Source organism: Grus americana, chromosome 1 (genome assembly GCF_028858705.1).
Source record: "Grus americana isolate bGruAme1 chromosome 1, bGruAme1.mat, whole genome shotgun sequence".
In the NCBI taxonomy this organism is placed as follows: Eukaryota; Metazoa; Chordata; class Aves; order Gruiformes; family Gruidae; genus Grus; species Grus americana.
Window position 1 is genome coordinate 54149570 of NC_072852.1, and position 17238 is coordinate 54166807.

General features: G+C 39.9%; 1 protein-coding gene across 5 annotated transcripts in view; it reads left to right on the plus strand.

Annotated features, from left to right (window-relative positions):
- The window catches only part of ANO4 (anoctamin 4), a 197538-nt gene that overhangs the window by 120116 nt on the left and 60184 nt on the right, over nt 1–17238 (plus strand). For 4 of the 5 annotated variants that reach the window (XM_054847835.1, XM_054847809.1, XM_054847818.1 and 1 more), the window contains 3 exons: nt 1575–1675; nt 4656–4700; nt 9416–9547. In XM_054847835.1, the coding sequence (XP_054703810.1) occupies nt 1575–1675; nt 4656–4700; nt 9416–9547 (278 nt within the window). Of the gene's footprint in view, nt 1–1574; nt 1676–1931; nt 2034–4655; nt 4701–9415; nt 9548–17238 lie in introns of all 5 variants that reach the window. The other variant, XM_054847846.1, reaches the window with a different exon arrangement.

Genomic DNA, 17238 nt, shown 5'->3' on the forward strand with positions numbered 1-17238 from the left:
GATTCTGATATTCTATTTGTTTTAAAAAATGTTAACTCTCTAGTGACTGGGTTGGGGGTTTTATTGTTGTGTGGGTTTTTTCCTGTGCTAAAGAAACTCATATACATGTATCTTAACTGTTGGAGCTTTTATTCCTATCACTTCACAAGCTAGTAATAACATTCTAGCTACTCTAAGGATATGGAGTAAACATGCTATAGCAGTTTCAATTATTTCAGCATCTATCAGGATAGTGGAGGGAAGAATCAAATAGTCATCAGAAGTATAAAAGTCAGCCTCCCACCCGTAGAGTCAGTGTAGCTTCCAGATAAACAGTACTAGATGTAAGAACTCCTAGTGAGTTGTGTTAACCAAGAGTTAATGTGAGAAACATTGAATATTAGTGCAATGTCTACAAATCTAGAAAATCATCCTTAAAGCCAACTAACAATTTTCTTGCCTGGTTTTCTCACTCCTCACACTTTCCTTTTCTCACACCCTGTACACCTTTACCCATTTCCTGGGTGTTCCTCGAACTCTGCCTGTTGTAGTTGTCCCTGTTAATGTGATCCATTCAGTTGTCTAAAGCTGTATTGTATGCAATTTTATGAGAATTCCATTGATTTTAATTAGAAGTTGAACAATTCATGTTCTGGTATTAACATGTGGCTGTCTGTGTTCTCAGATCGGCTTCAGCCAACCCTGCTGTAGCTTTCTTGTAAAGCAATATGTCTCCTCCTGAGTGCAAACAGAGCTAATTTTCTCCCTTTCTCCTCTTTACTGCATATTCTCTGTTCTTTGCCAGACACCTTCTGTTAGGTAACAGCCATTCTGGTGTGCAAACCCAGCACAAAGCTCTCTCCACGCTACATACAACCCATAGAAAAGATGATGATAGCACTGCAAAGAGATCTTGCTGGCATAGTCATGGCCCTCGACCTTTCTGGGCAACAAATCTGTACAATATTATGCTGTGGGCAGCATCAGATTGCCTTTTACCTGCTGTCTTTAGTTCTAACATTCAGTATTCATGTGGCCAAGAGGGAAGCTGGAGGAAGGGAAGCTGGAGACCATGACTCTGTAGCTAGGACTTCATTATTTGTCCATGTTGGGCAACAACGATAAGATCACACTGTCATACAAACTTTTCTTGATAGCTAGATGTGCCTCCACACATCTGCACTTCTCTGTGAGTGCAGAAAGCCAGGTCAATTGGCAGAATCAGATCCTGACTTGCCATTTTGCTTTTAGCTGAAGTTCGGGACCGAGCTTCAGACCCAGATTTACCCACCAACCTCATTCCCACCCCACACTTGGGCAACCCATAACTGCCTGTCAGCCTCCCTCCATGTCTTCTTTTCCGTGTGAAGGAAATGCACGTGCAGGCCAGAAGGGAGTCACAGCATGGCTTTCAGGAAAACAGAAGGAAAATAACTTGACAAAATACCGATAGAACTACATGTGGTTGAGGAAGAATCAGGAAGTGGAACGGGTCACGCAAGACCAGAAAAATAGATATTGACCACTGACTATGGTTTCTTTCTTCTTAACTTGAAAAAGTAAGCCCTGGTGGCTGTTTTGTTTTTCTTTTGCAGTCATCTCTAACAAACAGTGACATCATCTTTGTGAAGTTGCATGCCCCTTGGGAGGTCCTGGGCAAATATGCTGAACTAATGAATGTAAGAATGCCTTTCAGGTAGGTGTAGTTGTATTTTGTCTCAACCTCCAAAGTCACATGATGCTGTAAAGCTAATGTAATAATAACACCAAAATGCACATGGAAAAGCTCTTCTATAAGATACCACACATCTTTAGAAAATATAAATGGACTACCTTAGATACCATATTCATTGCTGTTTCTTGTTAATGCCTGCAATTTCAGTACAATACTGGTTTGAAATTAAGGTGAGCTGTAGCAGTGCAGCTGTTTTCATGGGGTATTCTATCCTTAGGCCCTTTAACCCCTTCAATGCTGGAGCCCCCTGCATACTTGTGCGCTGCTGTTTTTTAAATGGACATTTCATTGAAATCAATGGGAGGTCAAGAAGATCCAGGTACGTAAGGCAGCACAGAAGGTGCATGTCTGTTGGACGTATCTGGTATGTTCAGCACCTTTAAACTGCTCGTGTAGTGTGTAATTATGGAAATACAGATTATAAATAAGTATCCCATCTACTAGGAGAACAACTCAGGCTATAAATGCTTTTTTCTGTGGAGAAAATAAGGAACTTATATTAAATGCTACTGATAACCAAATTCATTCCACATTGTCATTCAGATTATTTTTATAATTTATTTAATATTATTTGCATGTTGGGCTATGAAATTTTCTATGTAAAATATTGATTTTACTCTCCTGGTTATCAGAACTGTTAAAATAGCATAAAGACTTCCACTAGAACTGACCAAAACCCATGAACTGAGAGGTCTTGATTCTTCTTTCAATTAGCAGGGTTTATAGATGCATAACTCCATTGATTTTAATGGAATTACTCCTGAGCAAGAAAAGGATCAGACCCAGAATATGCAACTAGTGAGTTGGTGTCCTTTGTAGGATTTCTTCTGTTTTCTTCTTACTTAAGGATGAAAAATGCCTCTGGTATAAGACAAGCTGTAGCAGTACAGAATTTGCTAGGAAAAATGGATATAAATTAAGGGCAAAATGGCAGGCTTATTCTGTATGTATTTTGGTTTTCATTTTCACAGCAAATCTACAACTGTTCTTTCTTGTGCTTCTAGTGCTAAAGAGAAAAATGTAAAAGCTATCATAAGACATAGCAAGATACTCATATTCTTTTAAAAAAGTGTTCTAACCATAGAAAAAATGAGCTGGGCCAAAAGTATGCCTCCTCTGACTTCTGTGGCATTCCTTGAGATGGATCTACCCTAGCAGGAGGATAAGGTCTCATGATACACCAGGAACTCAGGTTTTAGTCACTGTGAGCAGCTTGTTCTTTCCTGATCTGAAGTCCCTTTTTTGACATCTATCTCTCAGCAGATAGCAAAGTAGGTGACGTACACATTATATAGAAAGTATCAAAAATACTAGAGGTTTCTTGACCTGCTTCAGGACCATTGCTTCATTCTTTCCACATCCACAGAGAGACAATTATTACAGTATTGTTAAGAGGAAATCATGGTGATTTACTAATGTCTGCTGGGCAGGCTCTTAAATTTTATTTTAGGAGCATTGTTTACCATTTAAAAACAAGGACCAGCATTTTACAAAATGTCCACGGGTCTAGACTGCCTGTTTCCAGGTGCCCTTGTCTAACCCCTTGTTCGAATGGCTGCTGATTGCTCACAGCTCCTGATATTTTAGGTTGGAATTGTCCAAGGTCCACACATCAGTGCATAGAATCCTTGCTGTTTCAAAGCAGGGATGCCAAAACAGTGTATATTTGAAGCAAAATCAAGAAGTGGATGACATCTTCAGAAACACTTAGCTTTGACCCTTCTCTGCTCTTGCTAAGTAGAGCAAGATAAATAACGCTATCTAGTGGAGGAGTTGGCGAAAGGAGGCTGGCCAACATGAAATTGTTTTGAAAATTTCACTTCACCAGCACAATATGGACACTGATAACAAAAATAATGTCAAAATATGATGCATTATTTAAATTCTAAGTTCTGAAAATTAACCAGGAGTACAGAATACACAGAAACCACCTTGATTTAGCAATGACCTTCAGTGGATGACAAAGTCAGCCTCTAGAGGAGAAAACCAGAGTTCAGGCAGGCACCTAAATCTTCCACTAAGGACCATCAGTCCCAAACCCACACCTAAAAGCCCTCAGATTTTCTTAACTCTCATGAAGTTGTGATCTTTCTGCTGAAGGCGATGGGTCAAATCCTGACAGCTGTGATGTTATAGGCACATATGAGGAGAACAAGAGCTGCCAGCAGCAGAGTGGGACAGGAGGTGGACTCCCCGTTCTGGATCTACACAGGATGGTTGGGGGGGGCGCTCTTCCCTGCAGGGCTGGTCAGGAATGAGGCCGAGAGCGTGGTCAGCATGCGTCTGCTCGTGCACCCTTGTCTGATCACTTGTTCCCCGTGCGCGGTCCCACACAGCTTCCTGCGCTGACCACAGAAATCAGCTGTGCTTGTATGAGGGGCAGAGGGAGTGGCTGCGTACTTGAGGGGGGGTTGCCGAGCACATGCTCATTTGCTTGTTTAGCCTGTGTTCTGTTTCAAGGGATGTTACCCCAACTGCAACCACTGGTGCCAGTTGGTACTGCATGTGTTATTGCATATTGCAGCATCAGGTACCGCTTTCCTGGCGTTTCTAAGTGATTCCCCCTTGTGTTTCACCAAATGCAGCTTTAATAATTCACTAGTGGATGTGAGATAATTTATCCATATTTTTATCAGCCCTATAGAATTCCTGCAACAGTTTATGAACTACTTTGAAATAGAAACATCTTTGGGTCCCCATCTTTCACACATCACAAATAGCAGAAAAGGAGAAGACAATGGGAAAATGATGACCTCCTTGCAATTCAAATGCCACCAGAGTCTGTGTGGTTCCTGTGACAGTTCTGTTAATCTCTCTTTTAGTCTCTTCCTCCACCTCTTACAGGCTTCTGTCTTCAATCTCCTTTCCTTCCTTGCTAGTTCATACTGTAACTGACGATGGGTTTTCTTCTCGACTGGCTTCATTTTTGCTGTTCTTCCAGGAGAAAAATCTATTACCTGCACCGCCGATACAAGTTCATGAATAGGTGAGTACAATTCTTACGCCAGTCCAGTTTATGTTCATTTGGACCCAATAGCAAAAATAATGGTTAAGGTCAAGCTGGAAGGAACAGTTTACTAGCTGTGTTTGTAGAAAGGGTGGAGGGAGTGATTACGCACTGGGACATCTGCAAAAACAAATACAGAAGTTGCATTTTTAAGATACCTGCAATGTGAAAGAAGCAATTAATTTTATCAGTGTTGCCTTTTTTAGGAATAAGGAAATATTTTTTCAATTGATGGAGTCTTTTAAAGAAGAAGTGTGTTAGTGCAAACACTGTATCTCTTTTTTTCATGTAGCTCATTAGGGAGTTTCTTGGGGTTAAAATACCACAGTTACAGCTTGCTGCCTTTTTTTTTTTTTTCCATGCACCTTGCATACTTGTAATAGCGATGACATTATTTATTTATTGTTTCTTCTGTGGGGATGCTTAGTACTTTGCTGGTAGATAGAAAAGCAATGAATCAAGTTCATCTCTGGTGTAACACTATTGAGCTTGAGATGAGTATTTTTCAAGAATCTTTGAAGTGCTTTCACTCAATTATTAAATATCTTTAAGGTTATGTTTGATGCCTGGTTTATTTCTGACTTAATGCAATGGCAAACTTCAAATGCTGCAGTTTGCATTTTCTTTTTGATACCTTGGACAATGAAATGAAAATGTCTCCAAAAAGCCTAAAAAATATACAGGCTTTGCAAAGACCAGACATTTAATGCCCCGGTGCTGTTGATGCGGTTTTTTGATTTACTCTGTCACTGTGAGGTCAGTCGAAATATGCCTGTGAACCTCTGAGAGAGAAGAATTAAATTTAAGAAAATCTGCATTTTGTAGTAAACAGCTGTATCACTTTGAAGATAATGTCAGTAGATGTACATCCATGGGAAAATAAATCACATATTATCACTCTGCTGTATGAGCATATTGAAAAGCATTTTGTATACTTAATTCTATCACAGCGTGCTGCTGACGTGAAAGTACCAGCATTGATCTCACATTATAGTATTTGCTTCTTTAGATTAGTAAGCACCAAATGGGCTCTTTGTGGTGTTAAGGCATTTTACCTAGTCGGCATAAGCTAGTAGACGTGCACAATTCTTCTAAAGCTTGTTGATGCTTCCCAGCTTTCTATTCCCACCTTACAATAAATACTATAGCAGCTGTTAACTTTGGAATTTCTCTTGATTTTGATTAAGACATGGCTGCTTTGACTAAAGCAATAGATAGGAAGGAGTAGGTGAAGATTCTACCATTTATATGTGGTGTATGAAATTTTGCTTTACATTAATTTTCTTATGAGTCAGAATGTGATTTGAAGTCAGTATGGGAAAAGGTATGATCTTTTTCTGGTATTTTAGTTCCTGAGTGATGAGAACACTTGGCTAAATTCATTTTTTATGTTCAGGTCTATAAATAGCTACTTGAGGCGGAAAAGCTATAACTGAATAGTCCCAGTGGGAAAAAAAACCCCCATATTCAGCTTTATTTTCATTTATGTGAAACGCAGATATACAGCTTTAATAAAAGTATCTATTTCCTCTACTCCTAGTTCAGTGAAGACTACAAGTAACTGAAGCCTTGGCACATTTTTTGAACTAAACCAAACATTATATTGACATTCAGGCAAAATTTAAAGAGGACTTTTGTTACAAGGCAAAGCCCAGTGCAGGTCACCTGCAACTGGTCAACCTGACTTGAATTTTCTCTCTGAAAAAATCTAGTAATCTCAAAATTTCAAATAACAAAACTCCCCTGATGTATTTTAGCAGAAAGGAGTGGTATCAGGTATCTATGCAACACCTGCGATGTGGTTAAAAACTAAGACAATATCTAGCACTACATGAAGCTCTGTCAAAGCTGACCAACAGATAAAAATCAGTCTGGATTCAAAACAAATTTTTTTATTTTCCTAACTTCCTCTTTCCTTTGACAAAATGACTCTATCCCTACCCCTAGTTTTCTCACTTCCTAGTCAGAAAACAGTTTCTTTGAAATTATTTGAGAAACCTTTGTGTGAGTTAAGCACAATACGTATCTTCAGAAAGAGAATACTGAGTAAAGACTAGACTTGGTGAGCAGGGGAAGGATTGAAGTGGAAAAGACTCTGTCTTTGAGACATTGTGTGAATTTTTTGCCTTATGAGGCTAACAAGTGTTTTTAAAGAAGGAATATAAGAAGGATATTATTATCAGATCTTCCACTCTCCTCTTTCATTGTGGCTAACTCTACAGTGCCTCATCACTCTATGCACTCTATTGTTCTTGTGTAGGTTGCTCTGCTTTCCAAACATCATTCCCCTATTCAGCTGAGTTTATAAGCTTCTCTGTAAGGGAAAGTGAGGCATGGATTAGCCTTGAAGAAGTGATAAAACACAGTCGATTTTTAACACTATGTGTCTGTGTTTGTTAGCACCAATCCCACTGTCAGCTTTTTTTTTTTTCTCCTGTAGCGTACAAAGCCTGCACTGCTGGCTGATGGCACTGTTGGAGTGGCCTGGAGGCAATTTAAGAGTTTGGTCGGTTTTCTTTTCCAAGGAGATAACTAGGGTTTTGGGTTTTTTTTCCCTAGCGATGGCTTTGCTGTACTGTATGTTCTGGGCCTTGCAGAAAGGCTTTACAACCTTTTCAGACCTGTTTGCCAGCAGGCTCGTTGAGCGTGCCAAATAATCTGAGCCTTGGGAATGGCAAACTCGTCAAATTCTGGATACACTCAGTGAGAAGCCAACATGAATAATGCATTGCTCTTAAGTGAGGAAAGCACTCTGTGCCTATGTGCGCGTGCATGCGTGGTGTGATAAACCTGCAGCACGCGTATCTCAAATGTGCACATTGACTTGCGGGATGAATGGGAAAGGATTGCAGATTAGCAAGGGTGTTAATAGCTTAGAGATTTTAGTTAACAAATAAGCATGGAATGGAATATTTAGAAAACCCTTCTGCCTGATTCCTCTTCCCTTTTTCGTACACAGGGTCACTAAGCGTGCTGAATACACAGTAATGCAGAGCTTGTGGTCTTTACAGAAGAAAAACTGGAGGCCAAGAGAAAGGGAGTTCCCCTGTAGAGAACTGAATTTTCCCTTGTCATTCCTGTCAGTGTCTGCACAGACTAGCTCAAGGCTGTCAGGATGAATGCTGCAACTGGAGACTTACAGTTGGTCAGCCCTTCACAGCCCTTCACAGCCCATGAATCTGACATCTCGCCTGCGCTTGGGCACAGACATTTGCAAACTACCTCCTCCTGTGCTCTGAACTGCTGGGCCAGTGCCAACACTGCCCATGAAGAGTTTATGATTGATTTAGTATAAGTCTTATGTTATGTTCGCATACACATTCCAGTTCTTCTAAGCAGTCTTGATGGTAAATTTGCTCCTCCACCCCCACCCTCCCGGTTATTCCCAGAAAGGGAATGCACAAAGGGTACCAAAACAAGTAGAGCTAATTTGGTTACAATTTAAAAATGTGTCTGCTTTTAAAAATTAGCGTTAGCTTTCTTATCCAAGATAAAAATACCTGATGGGAGAAGATTGAATATTCCAGGAAATATTATGTGTATTTTAAATGAAAATATGTAATAATTTAATGTCACTTTCCCACACACTCACCTGCTTGGCTATGGATTGCTCTCCCTCAAACTAACTGTGCAGAGCTCACGGCATTTGCTGGTCATAGAGTTATTGTGCTGACTTCTGTCAAAAGAAAAGAAACGACTACATTTCCAGTCCTTGAACTTCATACAGAACTGAACTTAAACTTTAAAGGGTGATGATTCATGCCCTTTAGCTCCAGTCCTGAAAAGATTCGTCCAGTGACTGAAGTATGTGCGTAGTCCATAATTCGTAGTTTATGATTTTTGCAGGCAGGGATCACTGATTAAGACTTGAAGGTGTTAGGAATTTCTGAGAGACTAGGGCTCTTTGTCCCAGACATATCTCATCTTTCTAATGTGTTTTTCATTATAACATTTTAGTTTGGATTTGAATTTGTTTTACATTGTCTTCTCCAGTCAGCTCTGATTCTTCCCTTTCCCTTCATTTCAGTGTGCATCCTTGCAAGAGTGCACTTGCAATTAAATCTGCCCTTTCTCCAGCTTGATCTTAGTTTGCATTCACATTCTAAATGTAAGAATCTGCATATCAGTCACCTATTAATCTATACACTGAGTATTCTGGTTTCATGGAGGTTGTAGTATTGCAAAACACTACAATTGAACCAATTGAACAAAGTAGCCTATTTTTTTAGCATCAGTTGTGAGGTAAGAATCCATACAGAGAGCAGTAAAGGGATGCAGCTTACTGGGGTTTAGCTGCCAAAGCTCTCTGTCACTGTCTCTGTTGTTCTAGTGTTTATATGTCCAACGCAGAATGTGTCAATTAAACCTGAAATTTAAACTAACTGAAAAACTGCGAAATAAATGTTTGGAGAGTCGCTAAGAGCTTACTGGTCTTAACAGATTTATAGCAGCATGTACCATCAGCATTGCTTTTCTGTTGAGACAAAATAAGATGCTCCTCCACTGAAAGCTGGTTATGAATAATGAAGTTCAGCGTGTATAATTTGATCTGCCTCACAAAACTCAAAGACCTTGCTTCTTTTCCAGTTGTAAATATTAAGTGGCCTAGTTTGCCAGCATGTGTTATTAGTAAGTGCTCTGCAAGGTAATGAAAAAACACTGTCTCAAATGCTCACACTTTTCATGTGCTGCAGGATCGAGAAACAAATAAGCAGGTTTCGAGGATGGTTACCTAGAAAGCCAATGAAACTGGACAAGGAGACACTGCCAGATCTGGAGGAGAATGACTGCTATACCGCTCCATTCAGCCAACAAAGGATCCATCAGTGAGTATTTTATTATATCTTAATTACAAGATGAAAACTTTTCCTTCTGGATTCTCCTTGGAAAAAATCAATTTCTTAGTTCATGTCTTAAAGACTACAGCTTTCAAATTAGTTCTTTGTCACAAAAAGGGAGAGACAGAGAGTCCCGAGAGAGCATAAAGTCTTTCTACTTTTCTAATAATTAAAGGTCCAGCTCAAAGCTAAAAGAAATCAATGGAAAAATTCCTTTTGATTCACTGGAATTTCATTGGCATCGCTAAAGTAGTCAAATGGCTAATTCTTTTGGGTCAGAACTGCAGTTGTTCTTTGCCTCTTAAAGATGTGATTAAATCTTCTTTTTCAGCATTTCTATGTCTTTAGCATAACCAAAATTAGTCCTTCTAACACTGATGGTCGAAATAAACTGATACTGCATTTCATCTCTAGTTATGACTGTAGAACAAACAGAACTCTAAAGAAAACAGAGAATGTAATTTTGTTTTTCTCTGTCTTTTATGGAAGCAAAACTGCTTGCAAAATGCCCATGTAAGACCTATCAGTGACACTTGTCCAAGCATACCAATGGCACCAATGTTGCACCAATGTCGCTAGAGAAATTATTTGATTACTAGAAGTCTTTATGAACTTGCAAAATGCAAAACCGGTGCGGGGGGAAGAAAGAAAACCCAAATACATGACTTTCAGATCCCATATTAAATTTCAGGGCTGTCAAATTTTGGAGAAAGAGAATGTCTTATGAGTAGTTACAGTGTTTGTGATATAGGAAACAATCATTGACTAGCTGAGAACAAAACCATAAACAATATGCAGCACTGAGCAGGGTACTAACAGAAGACACAGAACACATTACAGGCAGCTCAGAGTCTAAAAATCTGAAATACATGATTTTATTCAGGGAGAAGCCAAGTTGAGGTAATGCTCTTAAAAGCCTATCTTTGAATGAAGAATTTTTCAGGGATTGGATTCATTAGCTGCAATAGGTATGAATAAATAGACCTCCTCTGCCACAAATAGTGTCTTTCCAAATACAGCAGGAAAAAGAAAACTGGGTGCAAATCTCCAGGGAAATGTCAGTAGGAGTCTGCTACCAGCCCGAGTTATCCACATTCAATGTCTGTGCCCTGAATAGACATCAGGTTCAGACTATGGAGTCTTCCGATATTTGACAAAAAAGATAGGTTGGTTATTGTGCCCTACAAGAGGAAGAGTAGGTGCAAATTAGTTCAATAATAGATCAATGATAATAAAAAATGAAGAAATTGGGACATCTGGGTTGATATTTTTATTAGCTATTAACCTCCCTTAAAATTAGAGCACAGAAGAAAGTGGTTTTGTGTCTGGAAGGAGAATTAACATATATGAACTTGAATATTTTTTTAATTCTTCTGCCTTGCTCATGTTTGTGTTGATAAACTGGTAGGAGGGTTTATTAAATACTGTGTTAGTTTCATTAACATTCCAGCTGTTGTTTGACACTTCTTTTACATCATTGCAGACCTTGAAGTTCTACTCCCCAGCAGGCCTGACATTTTGTGTTTTGCTTTCGGTGTAGTCTTCCTTTCCTTTTGTGTTGGGACCGATAAAATGCTGGCTGAGCTGCCCTCCTTCTCCCAAAAGGTGTTGGCTCTGACAGGATTCTTGTGTTCCCATCATGCTCCAGCCCATTGGCTGTGTCTGTCTTATTCTGCTTCGCTAGAATTTTGAAATACAGTGACTTGTTCGATATTCGTCTAGTGAGTTGCATGCAGGTGTTTTAATTGTTCCAAGAACTTTGGGGTATGTTGGTAAGCAGAGTATTTCAGGAACATCTTTAATATGTGCTTTTAATCTTTGGTTGTGGAGTGTGGCTATCAAATAACTAGAAATGTAGAGCTAAAAAGAGTGATTTTATTAGTGTCAGTTAACAGTCAGGAAGAGTATTATGTTGGGGTTCACTGACTTTGTACGAATTGCTGCTTGCTTTGTGCAAATTGCTCTTCTTCCAAGATACACATAAACATTCTGTTGAAACACCTGTATATAACATGCCAGTAGTAAAGATGCCCACCTACCCCCAAACATGGGGAAAGTATGAGTAGAAATGGATTTTTTTTATTTATGTTTATCCCAACACATATTAACTGATATAGCAATTACTCTGACTGGCACCTTCATTTGTCTGAGTCAGTTGTGCCGAATGAGGGGTTGATCACTAAGAACACGATTTCTCTTTCACCTCTACCCACTGCTAAGTGTAGTAACCTTCACAAGGGCAGCATTGATAATTGTCGCCTACTCAAAACAGTAACAGAAACACTCTGAAGTTGATAAAATCCTGCCTCCATATTAGATTAAAGGTTCAGTTTTCAGTTGTCACTGTTGCATTACATAAGCTTTTACTTGCTTTTTAACAAGTAAAAAAGCTACTAATTGAATATAAAATGATTTTTTTTTAAACCTATCAGGGCTTTTATTTAAATTTCTAACCCAGAGACCCACAATACTGTTTTACAAATGTGAAGATAAATAGTTACTGAAATTCTTGAGCTGCAGAAATGAAGAATTGCCATCTACAATACTGTTATGATAATTTAGCTTGCAGTTTGTCAGTGGTAAGAAAAATCTATGCATTTCCATATTTGGTATAGTTAAGGTTTTGTTAGACTGCTCTTACCATGCCATATTTCCAGTACAATGGAATTATAATGGAGTCTACATAATTGTCATGGGCAGTTACTTGTGGAGTTCACATTGTCTTCAACAAGTACATCATCCTGTAGACTAGAATAACAATGACAGTCTCTTCCCTACCCTTGGACTTTTACATTTGACTCTGCATCCCTTTCCATCATACACTTGTGCCAAAACTAATGCAGACAGAACATGCACAGGATGGGGCAGGTCCCAGTACCACATTGATGCTCAGCTGGCTGACCTCAGTGTTATTTGAGACTTTTTATCCAACATAAGGCCATTTTTTGAGGAAGAAAAATGTTTGTAACATGTTGAGTTCCTGAAGTCCTCAGAGAATGGGGAATAAATCATAGAATTACAGAATCATTTAGGTTGGAAAAGACTTCCCTTAAGATCATCAAGTCCAATCATTAACCTAACACTGCCAAGTCCCACTAAACCATGTCCCTAAGTGCCATATCTACAGTCTTCTAAACACCTCCCAGGATGGTGTCTCAACTGCTTCCCTGAGCAGCCTGTTCCAGGCAGAGAAATTTTTCCAAAGAACCAATCTAAACCTCCCCTGGTGCAATCGGAGGCCGTTTCCTCTTGTCCTGTCACTTGCTATTTGGGGAAGGAGACCGACACCCACTGGGCTACAACCTCCTTTCAGGCAGTTGTAGAGAGCAGTAAGGTCTCCCCTCAGCCTCCTTTTCTCCAGGCTAAAAAACCCTAGTTCCCTCAGCTGTTCCTCCTTAGACTTGCTCTCCAGGCCCTTCACCAGCTTTGTTGCTCTTCTTTGGACGCGCTCCAGCAACTCAATGTCTGTCTTGTCGTGAGGGGCCCAAAACTGAACACAGTAGTCAAGGGGTGGACTCAGCAGTGCCCACTACAAAGGGACAATCACGTCCCTAGTCCTGCAGGCCACACTCTTTCTGATACAAGCCAGGATGCTGTTGGCCTTCTTGGCTGCCACTGCTGGATCATATTCAGCTGCGTGTTGACCAACACACCCAGGTCCTTTTCTGCTGGGCAGCTTTCCAGCCATTCTTCCCCAAGGCTGTAGCGCTGCATGGGGTTGTTGTGACCCAAGTGCAGGACCCAGCACTGAGCCTTGTTGAACCTCATACAGTTGGCCTCGGCCCATCGATCCAGCCTGTCCAGATCCCTCCGTAGAGCCTTCCCACCCTCCAGCAGATCAACACTCCCACCCAAGTTGGTGTCATCTGCAAACTTACTGAGGGTGCACTCGATCCCCTCGTCCAGATCATTGATAAAGATGTTAAAGAGAACTGGCCCCAGTACTGAGCCCTGGGGAACACCACTTGTGACTGGCTGCCAACTGGCTTTAACTCCATTCACCACAACTCTTTGGGCCTGGTCATCCAGCCAGTTTTTCACCCAGTGAAGAGCACACCCATCCAAGCCGTGAGCAGCCAATTTCTCCAGGAGAATGCTGTGGGAAATGATGTCAAAGGCTTTACTAAAGCCCAGGTAAAAAACATCCACAGCCTTTTTCTCATCCACTAAGTGGGTCACCTTGTCATAGAAGGAGATCAGGTTAGTCAAGCAGGACCTGCCTATCATGAAGCCGTGCTGACTGGGCCTGATCACCTGGTTGTCCTGTATGTGCCACGTTATGGCACTCAAGATGATCTGCTTCATAACTTTCCCCGGCACCAAGGTCAGATTGACAGGCCTGTAGTTCCCCGGATCCTCCTTCTGGTCCTTCTTGTGGATGGGCATCATATTTGCTAACCTCCAGTCAACTGGGACCTCCCCAGTTAGCCAGGACTGCTGATAAATGACGGAAGGTGGCTCGGTGAGCACTTCTGCCAGCTCCCTCAGTACCCTTGGGTGGATCCCATCCTGCCACATAGACTTGTGTGTGTCTAAGTGGTGCATCAGGTAACTAACCATTTCCCCTCGGATTATGGGGGCTTCATTCTGCTCCCCATCCCTGTCTTCCAGATCAGGGGGCTGGGTACCCGGAGAACAACTCTAACTTACTATTAAAGACTGAGGCAAAGGCAGCATTACGTACCTCAGCCTTCAGTCCTTGCGCGCTGTGTTAAGGTGGTAGCTGAAAAATGTCACTAGTGTCTGCTTTTCCTTTTTATCAGTTATTTATTTTGAGTTTCAAGTTCATAGTAAAAAAGATAAAATTTTCTTGCAAATCTGGAATCCTAAGTGAGAAGAAGAGATAAGTGGAAAGTACATTAAATTGTTCTTTAAGAAACAGCCATGGGAGCCTAAAACATATAATCAGTTTTTCAATTACAGTAACAAGGATTTTTCTGGCTATTGTACAAGTATTTGTGGAGAGCAATATATGTACTTTTGCCAGTTGAACATACCTAGAATTTCTTTGTTGTCATAAATCAATGTTTATCAAAGACATACTGAATGATTGCTTAATGGCCTTGTACTAAATCATTCACAAATACAACCATCTTGGGAAGTATAAATCTCCATATACTGAGTTTTCAGATAAGATCCCCATGTCCTCACTGTAGGTTTTGCCACGTACTATAGCTGGAGGTTGCAGAATTTTTCCTTCTTTCCTGGTTTTATGTGCTTTTAATTTTCTAAACTACTAATCCTTAGGTATTCATGTAAGCTTGTTCATATTTTATGTTTGTCTAAATATTGCAATATTGAAATCTGGGTCTTGAATTCCTTATTTCTTCCTTTCTTCATAGCCTCAGACATTTTTCACCTCAACAAAGAATAGGCAGATTATCTTTTTTGATCTAGCCAGAGTTTTCATACCTAGGTCTCCAGTCTGATACAGAGGATGTCTGAAACATGGTTGCAGTACAGTCTTCATTTATGATAGCCGCTTTTAAAAGCATGGAAAGACCAGATGACTGACAATACTTACAGTGTGGAGTCTGGGAAGGAAAATAGTTAAGACCAAAACAAGCAAGGCCTGATTAGGCCTTTTTTTCGGTAGGAATTAATATTTTTTAAATACTGATGTACAGTGAACATGTGCAACTTTAGTAGATCATATTGATGGTCTTTTTCCTTCTTGCATTTTTCTTTCTCATTCAAATGGAAAAGGTCAGATGTGGAGAAAGGCTAGCTTTCAGAAAAAACCTAAATTTGTGTGAAGATACACAGCTAACCATCTGCCCTCCCTCCAAAACAGGCAAAGAGGAAAACTGCAAAAATCACATTTGTGAGATGTGCCTAGAACTTCTGCAACATGGCTTCAGGGATTATGGCATATTATAGGGTGTATCACAAAATTGTCAGTACAAGAGAAGACCAAAATTCATCTTATTTCCTAAGTAATAGGAAATCTCTTTTTGGAGGAAAGAAGGTCTGCCTGGCTGAGGCAAGCATTTTGTTGGAATTGCGTGGAATACAAAATGATAATTTCAAGATAGACTTCTGAGTAGTATCTCTCTTCTGCAGCCACAGCTTGGGAAGGGCTTTATTTATGCCAAAGCAGTTCTTCTGAAAATTATCAGTTACAAGAATGCACAGTGCACAATATGTGAAAAATGTTTTCCATCAGACATGATGATAATTAGTTATTTTTCTACTACATCTTAGTTATTTTATGTAGTAAACTGCTAGTCAGCTGGGAATAGTAACAGTAGTAATTAGCTGCAATTTCTTAGATAGCTGTATACTAGCTAGGAAAATGCTTTTAATTGCTGTTTAGAGATTTCAAACTTTATATCGGGAGCTATTTCCCCCTTTTTTTTCTTCCAAAGGTGATAAACTCTCCAGTTTAATATTAATCTAATATATAATTGAATAAACCACTTAAAAATAAATATTTATTACTTCAGTGAAAATTAGATTAAAAATTTACACAATTAGGAGGACTAGGACAGTATCTGGATTAATTACGCAAAAATGGCCGTGTATACCAGAGGTTAAAGGAGTTATTCTCATTTGTACTATGTCCTCTTGTGGTACATGAGGATCTCATCCTGTATCTTTGTCAGATTTCCAAGACATGTGTCTGTCAGGGTGGACTTACATTTTAAGCTTTCTCTGATGCTCAGAGCGGCCCTAATAAATCCCATCCCTACCAAGCTGATCTGTGCCCATGTTCCCCTGAGCTGCTTCACCCCAAGATCATGGATGGGTCTGGGAGCTGGTACCGCTGGAGATGAGGCACAGGGCTGCATGGACATTTACTCGTTTTGAACCATTCTTGTGTTTAAATACATCTACAGTATAATAACTATACATTTGCAAATGGATTTTTATAAGCAGGGAATCACAGTTCTGTAAGATTCCTGCTCTTTAACAAATCTTTGTGCAACCAAACTTGGAAATGCCCTGCAATGGGGTTTTTAAGTTCTCTCTGATTCTGGAAGTTTTCATTGCCTGGCAAACGCATGAATGAAACGGGGCATCCCTGGAAAATACATAAGGCTCATTCTATCTCAGATGAATATTCCTGAATGAAACAATTTAAATGAAGAAGTGATTTGGGTGGCAGGGTGATTTGGGGAGAAGGGCAGAAGAAGGTGGAGGAGATATTCAGCACTTTCACGACTCTATTTTACTTTAGCAGTTTTGAGGCTGTGATATGCCAATTCTGAAACAGACAAAGCTACCAATACCTTTTTTCATTCCAAAGTGATCCTGGTTTAGGCACATGATGTGAAAAATCCCTGATACCTGTTAATAAACATTTTCTTTTAGATGATCAAAAAAGTCAGGTGCAGCCTTTAAAATCAGGGAAAACAAAAATTAACAGAAAGTTATAATAACATACCCATTTTCAAATAAATGAACTACAGGGATGTGTAGTAATATTCTCACTGGAATACTGCAGGCTTATCTACAGCTGATGATTTTCTTTCTGTGACGTAAAATGAGGTAAAAGCCTGCTATTGCCTCAGCCAACAACAGCTAGCTACTGCCAGTGGTTTACCTGGGAGTGCAGAGGGTTGGGCATTTTTCCTGTACTAAAGAATACACTTCTAATATAGTGATTACTACTTCAGACAACATCTGTGCTTTTAGTTTGTACTGCTTCCAGCAGTAGGCGTTTGCTTGGAACATAC